Raw genomic sequence first — 12,189 nt, 5'->3', positions numbered from 1 at the left:
TAAGACAGCAGATGATATAATGCATCACACAATTGTTTATTGTATTTAATGGGTTATGAATAACTTCTTAATGAATTGTCAAGGAAAATATAATGCATTTTTAGTATAAGTCATTTTTCTTTGGATAACTCTGTCACCCCAGGATAACAGAGATAAATTCCTAAATATCAGAGTTAATCTGGTCACTTCTTCAGCAAGTTATCTTTAATTAAGGATAACAACTTAAAAAAGCACACACACACACAAACCAACCATGCGTCATCTCTTAAGATGTATATGCTTCCTATTGTCCTTCCTACTGTATGGTCTGCCTTTTGTCCTATGATGACCATAGAACTTCTTCTGCTGATGATTTGCTATGCCAGGTGTAGAGAGTAAACAGTGTTCAAGCTCAACATCTTTTTGTTCTTCCATAGCTTTTAGTTTGGCTTCTATGGCACTAATTTGGCCTTTTAAACTGTTAAAAAGCAAAATAGTTGATGAATATACATAACTATTTGTGTAAGAATTATTTAATTTTCAATGTAAGCTATGCATTGCACTACTTTAATTTTTCTTAGCATATTTTAAAATTATCATTGAGTTTTAAAGAATTTAATTTGATAATATAATTACAAAAATAATCATTCCTCTAATAAATCTAAACAAAACAAAGGAAAAAAAAAATCCAAGTGCCCATAGATTAAGAAAGTGAGTGGGGGGGAAGGGAAGCTGCACAGCACATAAAAACAAAAATAGTCATAAACACAGAAACAAAATACAAGGATGGTTCAAGATTTACCCTGACCTGAGAAAATTTGGTATTGATTTTATCAATACCAAATTTTCTTGTTTCAGGTAGATCTCAAAGCAGCAATTACTACATATTCAAGGTCCCACCATCCTTAAGAGATTCTTCATCTCCACAGTCTACCTTACCATATGGAATAGAAATATGAGGCACAGCTGCACCCTACCAACTTTAAGTGCATGTACACCACTAAATACTGTCTGTTGAAAGGGGCCAATGCCCAAGCTTCATTTTCCACCACTCACTACAACATTACTTCTGATTCCAAGGGCTTGTGCCATGGCACAAGCACTTGGAATCAGAAGAACAAAGTCCTTGATCATGTAAAGGAGGCTAATTTTTATAGCCAACTATTCACCAGTCAGATATCATCCCCATTCTTTCTGAAAACTTATTGCACTAATCATACTTGTGCCATGGCACAAGCACTTGGAATCAGAAGAACAAAGTCCTTGATCATGTAAAGGAGGCTAATTTTTATAGCCAACTACTCACCAGTCAGATATCATCCCCCCCAATGTCCTGCAAGCAGATCATCCAGCAAGCATAGCAATCTTGCTGAATAGGATCATCACATGCTCCAACATGGATCTTTAAGAATGCCACCCAGCCAACTAGGTTATTCAACTCAAGGAACTGCAAAGTCTTATATCTCAGAGTCTCAACATTTATATCATCATCATGTTTATTATTATTATTTTTTATAATCATCTTTAATTTTTATTATTGTTACTATTATTTGTATGCTATTATTTGTATGGAACAGAAGGGGATGCGAAAGACTCTTCATAGCAGATGTGATAGTAGGTGCAACTGTCATATGGTAGGCACAGTCACTTTGAGTGCAGGACAGTACTGTATCAACAAACTTCTATTAAAAGGGGAACATGAAACCATCTGAAATTCTCCACAGGTTAAGAGTACAATATGGCAAGGAGGCCCTATGATGTGCAAATAAAGTATGATTAGTGCAATAAGTTTTCAGAAAGAATGGAACATCAAAAATCAACTGTTGGAAACATCCTACACCAATGAAATAGAGAAGGTAATGTGGCTAATCATCCCAAGCCAGGTAGACCACCATTAATACCCCCCCCCAGTAGACAGTAAGATGAAATCACAAAGGCATAAGCTAATCAAGAGGCAATAAGATCAGTAATAAACAAACGAAGTATAGCATATACTTGAAGAATGGTTTCGCCCACTAGTGCACCAATAATGAAGTGTGGTGGTAGCGTGATGGTATGGTCCTCTTTTGTGGTTTGGACTTTGTCCACGAGTTGCCATATAAAACCATGTATGCAGATTTCTGATATGAAAATTCTTTTGGGGAGGGGGGCATATATGTATCAATGTGACAATGCACTAAGTCTCAAAGCACAATCAGTATAATGGAAAGATCTCAATCCAAATGAGCACCTTTGGAATGATCTGTAACAAACTGAGAAAAAAAACTCTCTGCTTAAACTAACGTGTGTGTGTATATATATATATATATATATATATCAGTTCTGCAGCTGTGGCTAGTCTCTGTTAGTTCAAGCAGAAACTAACCACAGCCTTATGGGAAAAGCAGAGCAAGATTCCGGTCTCCACATTAATAAAAACTTGTAGGAAGTGTCTGGTAGACACTTTGTACAAGTTCTATAGAGGATTAATAATACAGTCGATTCCGGTTATTTGGGACACATCGGGATTAGTGCATTTTGGCCCGATTAAGCAGCTGCCCCAATTATCCAAAGTTTCACATAAATAGTTAAAAATACAATGGATCCCCCCCCCCTTTACAATTGGTTCACTCTGCAATCAAATCACGTTACGATGGACTCACCATAGTAAAGTACCGTTCACTATACGATGTGTAGTAAGCACCGGTCATTGTGATCACGTTTGTGAATTGATTTTTAATTCTATTCACAAATTAGAATTCACAAAACAGCAATTCTAATTAGCGAAAATAGGAGGAATATTATCCACAGGCTATAAAAGTAAAGATATATTAAGCACAAATTTACCCTTTATTACCTTACCAATTAAAAAATTAAATGATACGTGAAAATCAGAAGAATATACATGATAATCAGAATAATTAATACATACTGTAATATGTACATACTAACTAGTTGACATTTCTGTTCACTGACATTTGTGGGTAGGGGTTAAAATTTAAAACAGTAAAAAGATAAGCAATCAATAACAAAGAACACGGCACACACACATTGCAAATAACACGATACATGCAACTGAGAACAGAGTAACAAGTTATGAAGCTTTAAAAATAGGAATGAAGAGAAGATTCTGAAAATTAATTTTTTTATATGATTGAAGATTCCATGGAAGTGTAAACACATTTCACCATAATAACCCACAGAGTTCCAGCTGTTGGTATTATCGCAAATTCAGTAAGGTCGAGTTTACTATCCGCTTATGATAGATTGCACTAGCAGAAAAGCCCAATAAACAGGTGACTGCTAATTGTTTTTATTGTTTTATGGTTGTGACCTCCAGAAATCCGACAGAACCATGTAGTAAGGTCGGAGACAATTGTAAGGTAATTTCCAGTGCTGCGGTCTCCTGCTCCGATTAAACGGCATGTTGTCCCAATTAAGCGAAGTAAACCCTGGCTATTTTCTCGATTGGGTTCTGTTTTTTAAGATTTGCCCCAAATAAACGGCTGCCCCGATTAACCAGTGGCCCAAATAACCGGAATCCACTGTTTCATTAAAGACCACGGTGCCATACTCAATATCAAAAATTTCTTTTTTCTAAATAGATGTTTTTTCTTCCATCATGTATCGAGACATGATGGAGGATAGTGTATGCATAAATGCAACCCCCAGATCTTGTGATTTTTCAAGGGCTAACCATCAAGAGAAAGGAACAAACACAACCATGGCATTTTCATATTTTACCAAATCCACTGTGCTTTATTTTTTGTACAGGAAGTTTGGCCTCTTCTACTAGGACAACTATAATTTTGTACTGATGTCATAGTGGAACACCCATGTTTCATCACCAGTAACAATGCAATTTATGAAATTAGGGTCCCTTTCTGCCCTTCTTTTCAACTCATATTGCCTTGACTGCAGGGTTATAATTTTAATTCTACTGTACACTTAAATGATGTAAACAAATATGACATTTTTCCGCAATATTCCTAATTATTTTTTTTTATTTTAAACAAAGACAAATTCCTTCCTAGTTTACAATTATAAAATTGGAGGGGGGGGAGGTACAGACAAGGTTTTGTCATAAGCATAACACTACTCTTGTATGCTGATTAAAAAAAAAAAAAAAAACAGTATACATATCTGATCAACTTCAGAGATGAATATCACAACATCAACTGTGGGAACTACAAGATTTTGTGGGCACATATATGAGATCTGTTCAAAAAGTATCTGGACCATGCTTGTTGTTCAAGGCTGAGAAAACAGAACACTGCAGCAAAGAATAACATGTTTAGACATGTTTCATTCTTACCACCAAGCTGTTAACTTGTAGTAGTAGTAGTGGCATGTGATGCAAGAAAGCAAGTGTATGAGCTTATGCAGCATCAGCCAAAAAAAAAAAAATCACACCATTCCCTCCAAATGCCTGTCCAGTTCCTCCTTAAATTTATTCAACCTATCAACTTCCACAACGACAGATGGAAGTTTGTTCCAGCAATTAGGTCCTTGAGGTTGTCACAGACATTCTCTCAGATATGCCAGACAAGCTGTACTTGCTACCTGGGAGTCTAAAACGCTGATGGAACTGATATTCGGGTGACACTCAAGTCAAGTGGACCCAATTTCGGCGAAGTCCGGACGGTCTGTGACAACCAAATCCTCTGCTTGCACCTTCACGATGGTGGGACTGTTAGTAATCCTGGGTATAACCTCCATGCACAAGCACATGGTGGGTGACCACCCAGGTGTGAACCAACGTAAGCAGGGGTCGAGGTGTGGCGCCCACACCACATGGAGGAATGCCGCCCCTCTATGTTACCAGGCAGTACTAGGTGGTAGATGACTCTCATCAACCGGTGAAATACCACCACTTTGCTTATTGGAGGCTTGAAGTGGTGGAACCCATGTTTAGTCTCTAGAGCTAAGTTCCGGTCAACCCTTCCCTATCTCTTCCATCATGCAGTATGATTGATGACTTTTGAGGTTATGATGAACGTTGTGGCGAGATCCAATATTCCTTACATTTCGAGGGTACAGCTCTAAAACGGTTTTCGCAGGCCGGCCGCTAGTTAGTACACCGGACCGAACCTATTGGTAACTCTCTAGGAGGCTTCCGGATCAGCTAGTGTATAATCTTGCTACCTCTACTCTGCCAGATAGTGACTGGAGGGAGTCCGAGTAGTGTGTATGCGGGGAGCATTGTCGAGGCCACGTTATGTCAAGGATCTGGGTATATTCTTCCCACATGTACGCCATATCCAAAAATTTCATTACTTCATACAGCATATCCCACCCACTTTTTCTTACTATTGAATACACCATGAATTGTCAAACTAATAGAACAAGCTTATCTGCGAAAAGATCTAAACCTCCCAAGGATTTCCTAATTCATTTCACAAATATACGTGGTCTCAATTCTAATCTCAACGATGTCCATTTCCACTTGCAGTCTGCCAAACCCCATGTACTTTTTCTGACAGAATCTCAGTTATCAGTTGATTCAACTACTGTTCATCTCAGATGCCCAAATTATTCGCTGTATGATTCCTTTCGCCTCAAAGGTGGTACTTGTGCATATGTCCGTTCTGATATTCCCTGTCAGAGACTTGGCAATTTGGAATCTCCTCTCTTTGATCTTCTCTGGCTTAAAATCTCTCTACCTCATTGTGTCAAATTCATCTGTTGTCTCTACCGTTCTCCCAACTCCACTAATCACTTGGAGCTCTTTGACTTCCTCTCGTTGCAACTTGACTTTCTCCAGTCCAACTTTCCTAACAGTGAGGTAATTTTCCTTGGTGATTTTAATGTTCACAACTCCAGCTGGCTTCCGTTTTCTAGTCACACCGACCCAGCAGGTCGAGATGCTGAGGCTTTTGCAATTACTAATGACCTAGCACAGATTGTTCATTTACCTACAAGAATACCGGACAATCCTAATCATACAGTCAATACGCTTGATCTTTTTCTCACAAACAACCCTTCTAAGTACACGGTCGAAGTGAGAGGTCCTTTAGGCACTTCAGATCACAACTTGGTGATTGTCTCTTCTCCAATGGAACCTTTATCTCATGGCTATTCCCAACCTCGTGTTGTTTGGCATTACAAGAATGCAAAATGGGATGACCTGCGAGACTTCTTTTCTTCTTTTCCTTGGTCGGATTACTGTTTCAAAACTCCTGATGTCAACGTTTGCTCAGATCGTGTCAGTGAAATTATTCTTGCAGGAATGGAATCCTTTATCCCACACTCCACTTTAAAATCTCGTCCTTTATCTAAACCTTGGTTTTCCAATAAATGTGCTAAGGCTGTTCAAGAGAAGAATGTTGCATATCGTAATTGGCTTGTTTCTAATTCTTCAGTTTCATTTTCTGCCTACACCAAAGCTCGCAACAATTGTAAAGCAGTTATTAATCAGTCCAAACTAGAGTTTGAACAGGCTAAGAGTAGAAAACTTGCTTCTTGCCCTAATGGTAGCCGAGCATTCTGGTCTCTTGCCAAAGCTATTGGCCGCAACTTTTGCCCATCTCTGCTTCCACCTCTGACCAAACCAGATGGTTCTGTTGTCACTTCAGCCAAGGATAAAGCTGACCTGCTAGCATCCCATTTTTCTTCCAGCTCATGTATTAATGAACTTGGTAAAACACTTCCCACCATTCCCAACACGGTCCATTCAATGCCTCCTGTGGTCTTCCATCAAAAGGATATCAGAAGGATTTTGATGAATCTTGATGCTAAGAAAGCTCCAGGTCCTGATGGTATTTCTCCACTTGTTCTCAAAATCTGTGCTCCTGAACTTACTCCTATTCTTTGCCGCCTTTTTTCATTTTCTTATTCCAAAGGTGTTTTTCCTTCTGCTTGGAAATTTGCTCATATCCAGCCAGTTCCTAAAAAGGGTGACAAATCCCTCCCATCCAATTATCGTCCCATTGCAATTACTTCTACTCTTTCTAAAGTAATGGAGAAATCAATTAACCGCCAACTCTTAAACTACCTAGAAACCTTCCGTCTGATCAACGATCGCCAGTATGGATTCCGTCGGTGTCGATCCACTGGTGATATTCTGGCTTATGTTACCCATTTATGGACTACTTCAATGGAAAGGTTCGGTGAAACACAAGCAGTTGCTCTTGACATCTCAAAGGCTTTCGATCGTGTCTGGCATAAAGGTCTTCTAAACAAGCTTCCATCTTATGGTTTGCCAACTGTTTTTAGTAATTGGTTATCCAGTTTTCTCTCTGATCGCTCACTGAGGGTGATGGTAGATGGCTCTCTGTCTTCTAACTTCTCCACTAATGCCGGTGTCCCCCAAGGTTCAGTTCTTTCCCCCACTCTTTTCCTCTTGTATATCAATGACCTTCTTCCATTGACTGGAAATCCTATCCATAGTTTTGCCGATGATAGCACATTGCATTCAACTTTCCATTTTGAGAAACCTTGCCCTGCTCAATCAGCTTCAACTTCTCGAAAATCTGCTACCAATTCCTTAAATGCCGATCTTCAGGTAATTCTCCAGTGGGGCAAAGACAACTTAGTTGATTTCAACCCTTCTAAAACTCAGTCTTGTCTTATATCTCGCAAAAAGGATTCTTCTGCTCCTATGCTTATCTTTAGTGACACTCCAATTTCTAGGCAAAAGGATATATCTCTTTTGGGGATTACCCTGACTTCTAATCTCTCTTGGCACAAGCACATTACAAATATTGCTTCCTCTGCATCTAAAAAACTTGGTTTTCTCTTTCGCTCTCGGCGTTACTTTTCTTCCAAACAGCTGCTCACTCTGTATAAATCGCAAATCCGCCCTGCCATGGAATATTGTTCCCACATTTGGGGTGGTGCCCCCAAAACCTCTCTCAGGCTTCTTGATTCCATTCAGAAGAGGGCAGTTAGGTTAATTAATGATTCATCTCTAACAGAGTCTCTCCACTCGCTTTCTCATAGACGTACTGTTTCTGCTGCATGCCTCTTCTACAGATATTTCCATGGGCACTGTTCTTCTGAATTGGCTTCTATAATTCCCGCTCTCTCTTTCAAAACAGTCCGAACACGTGCCGCCACCAGCCAACATCCATTTACTGTCCAACTTCAAACCCACAGAACCAACTTTTCATCTTCCTCATTTATTCATTCAACTGCCGTTTTCTGGAACAACCTTCCCTTCATACGTATTTCCTGAAAATTACAATCTACAGAAGTTCAAGTCCAATGTCAACAAATATCTTCTTTCGTCTTCTCAACCTCCAACCCAAGCACGGTACTAAGTACTATAGGTTCTAATACCTCTCGTGTTTGGGGTTCACATAAAAAAAAAAACCACCCGCTGGCTAAAGGCAAATTTCCTCACATCTATTCTACATCTGTCCTTTCTTAATTTGAATTTATGCCCCCTTAGGTTCGTAATCTGAACAAGTGGAAGAATCCCATCAGAATTCAGCGTGCTGAACCTATTCAAGGCCTTATACACCTTAAAACAGTTTGTTATTATCAGTCAATAATGAAGACATGTTTTTGCATCCCATCATATTTCAAAATTTTCATACACTAAAAAATGTGTATGAATTAAATGTTGCTCCAAAATTTGAAAAACTGCAAGTGAAACAGCTGATTGTCTTAAAATCGAATATAGGGATACTGCAATAGGCCACACAAATTTGCAACTGGCCATCGTTTCAAAGGGAACAAGGAATTTGTCAAAAATTATCCTTGATCTGGATGACCTGAATTTCAACAAATGATGAAATTGTGTCTCAAATGTAAACTCTGGTATAAAATGACCAAAGATTAATGGTTTGCAAAATTGCTGAAAGAATTTATATATCTCTGTCAGATAATGTCATTCCACTTTAACAAAAACTTTGAACACAAGGCACATTTCTGCAAAGTCCATCCCATGGCCATTAACAGAGGAATAATATGAACACCATCATGACTCCCGATTTGTCTAAATGTGCAACAAATAATGAGACATTTTTGAAATCCATCATAAATACAGATGAAATGTGGGTTAAAAGGTATGATCCTGAAGCCGAACAGCAGTTAATCCAGTGGAAACCTCTTTCTCTCCCACCCACCCCTTTCTCTCCTACCCCCACAACAGACATGTAAAATGATGACCATGTTGCTAGCATTTTTTGAGTCTGAGGGTATATCCATGATGAATATGCTCCAGAGGGGCAAACAATTAATAAAGAATTCTATGTTGAAATTTCAAAAGGCTGTCATGATGAGGTTTGAAGATAAAGATTGAAAAGCAAAACTCCAAAGATTAGTTGCTTCACCATGTTAAAACATCATCACATTCATCACTATCTGTACATAGATTTTTGGTCGAACACAGAATCCGCTTAAAGTCCAGCAATCCCCTTATTCACCAGATGTGGCTCCATGTGACTTTTTCTTTTATTTGATTCCTAGACAATACAAAACCCTGAAAAGACACTCAACTGGACAACAACATAAACAATAAAATGTAATAAGGCAGCTCGGTTTTCAGCAATTTTGAAATCAGCTTTCCAGACATGCTTCCAAAAATGGAAAAATTATTACATTAAGTGTGTTGCCTCAGAATTATACTATTTCGAAGGGAAAGTTAAGTCACTCATCCCATAAGTATTCTTACTGTCACTATATCACAGTGGTCCACATTTTTTGAACAGACCTCATATGTGTTTGGGGGAGAAGGAGATACTAAATTATATATAAAATTAAATGAAACGTACATTGCATTTAATTCCAAGATTCAATAACTTTCAAAAATTAAATGACAGCTTTCACAGAATTCAGGGCTTCCATAGCCGAGTGGTCAGGAGCGGGAGTGCAGTAGCACACGCTATTTGAGTAGACTGGGGTTCAAGCCCCTGACTACTAAATACGGTAGATCTGCCAAGCCGCACTGGACCAGCATGGCAGATTATGGTCCATTTCCCTCAGCATGAATTGTTGAGGAGGCTTCCATCCTGCAGTGGGTTGATAATGGCTGCAGCTTACCTTACCTTACCTTTCACAGAATTCATAAATAACCGAATAATTCTCATTAAATAGATTTGAGGCCTATTAGCTCTCAAAGTACTCACTGGAAAAGGTTAAAATTGAAACTGAAATTGTACATATCTAACACAGTATTTTAAGCATGTGCTTAAGATATTCAATGTTAGATATGCACATAAAATCTAAGGAAGTGCATCCAGTTGACATGAGCAGAGAGTGCAGTGCTGAGTCAGTTTGGTGTGATACAAGCACTGGGAAAGCAAAGTTGAGAGTAGGAGAGTGTTATAGGCCTAATGATGTTGATGAATACAATGAACAAATCTACAGAGAAACAGATTGGCTTATAAGGGGGGGATTTTAACTTCCCAGATGTAGACTGGAACTTATAGGTCAGTCACTCACACACTAGCAAGACTTCTGTGGATTTATTGGATGATTGTTTTCTAGAGAAGCATGTTCAAGAGGCAACCAGAGGGAGTAATACTCTTGATCTGATTATCAGTAGTGATGATTCGTGCATAAAAAAATCTGCAGATAAAGGAATCACTAGGTAGCAGTGATCACAGGGTACTGATGTGGGATTTACTCAAAGATGTAACTACCATTAGGGGTAAAGGGAACGGTTTTTGCTTTCGTAAAGGTGACTACAGTGGTCTCAGACAGTTTTTAAATTCTATACAGTGGGACCAACTGATGATGATGTTATCAACAGCAAATTCCAAATGGGAAGCATTTGAGGAATTAATCTTGGAAGCTACTAGGCTTTTCATACCAACTAAGAAATACTGTTCAAGGTTTAGGCCTAAATGGATGTCAGGTGAACTAATGAGACTCGGGGCAGAGAAGAAAAATGTATTGGACACAAATTATCAGGAGACACAGATGCCTATGGTAGATATGTTTGTTTGTTATTTGGTTTTTAGGAGCATTAGCACCGGGAATATGCGGTGGTCATTCCTTGACCTTTCCGCATCCTCCGTATTTGGTAGCGACGGGCTCAAATCCCGGTCTAATCAAGAAGCGTGTGCTACGCACTGCTGCTCCTTCCCACCTGGCTACAGAGGTGCCCATGGTAGATATAAGATAGTCTGTAACCAAAGGAGGTTAGGCAAGCAAAGGTATGCAGATTACGAGATATCTTTGGCAAAGGATGCAAAGAAATACAGTAAAGACTTCTTTACTTATGTAAACTCTAGAAGGAAGGGAATGAATCAGATTGGTCCACTTGATATCAATGGTTTGATTGTTGATAATTCTGTAGGTAGCTGACAAACTGAATGAGTATTTTGCATCTACATCCACACATAAGGAATTCTGAAGGGAAGTGGAGGCCAGGAGCTTATCAAACTGTACAAAGCTAAATGATTTTGTAATAACTGAGAGCAAAGTGGAGAAGAAATTGCTGAAGTTAAAATAAGGAAGGTGGCACCTGGGGTGGATTGGATCTATCCAATTATATTAAAGGAGGCAGCAAAGGAAGTAAGCAGGCCCTTAGCCATGATGTTGTGAGCAGATTATGAGGGCATCCTTCGACTCAGGAGAGGTCCCCACGGACTAAAGATGTGCAAATGTTTCCCGAATTCAAAAGGGGGGGGGGGATCAAAAGATTACACGAATAATTACAGACATGTTAGTTTAATTCAGTTCTGGGAAAAATGATTGAGCCACTGGTTAAAAAACATCGAAGGATCATCTAGACAAGACTGCAGTAATAATTCAGACACAGCATGGGTTTGTTAAGGGGAAGTTTTGTCTGATCAATTTGATTGGATACTACAACGTGGTCACAAAGGAACTGGATGCAAAAAATAATTTTGATAACATATATTTGGATTTTAGGAAAGCTTTTGATACTGTTGCACATGAAAGACTACTGTACAAATTGGAGTAGTTTGGAATTAAGGACAAATTAGTGCTATGCATAAAGGGATGGTTGAATGGAAGAAAACAGAGAGTGGTAATCAATGGACACTGCTCTTCGTTGACTAATGATATTAGTGGAGTCCCCCAGGGCTCGGCGTTGGGCCCAATTTCATTTTCTATATTTATCAATGATATTGATGAAAGAATATCAGCCTTAATATTCAAGTTTGTAGACAATATGAAGGTTGGCAAGGTTCCTAATGATAGTAATGACAATAAGCTACTGCAACAAGATCTAGAAAAGTTGGGCAGATGGGCTGAGAGGTGGCAACCGAAGTTTAACATTTACAAATGGAAAGTACTGCACACGAGTAGCAATAA

The 12,189-nt window shown here is 38.9% G+C and overlaps 1 protein-coding gene across 1 annotated transcript in view; it reads right to left on the bottom strand.

Annotated features, from left to right (window-relative positions):
• Positions 1 to 254: 254 nt before the first annotated feature.
• LOC150087708 (putative RNA-binding protein 18) overlaps positions 255 to 12,189 on the bottom strand; it is a 39,804-nt gene continuing 27,869 nt past the window's right edge. Inside the window, exon 5 of the mRNA XM_090369910.1 lies at positions 255 to 457. Within this exon, the coding sequence (XP_090226036.1) occupies positions 259 to 457 (199 nt within the window). The 3' untranslated portion in view covers positions 255 to 258. The remainder of the gene's footprint in view (positions 458 to 12,189) is intronic.

Source organism: Mastigoproctus giganteus, chromosome 3, assembly GCF_048544385.1.
Source record: "Mastigoproctus giganteus isolate SK-2022 chromosome 3, ASM4854438v1, whole genome shotgun sequence".
Lineage (NCBI taxonomy): Eukaryota > Metazoa > Arthropoda > Arachnida > Uropygi > Thelyphonidae > Mastigoproctus > Mastigoproctus giganteus.
The sequence above is the reverse complement of the archived record's forward strand: the minus strand, read 5'-3'. Positions and strand labels throughout refer to the sequence as shown.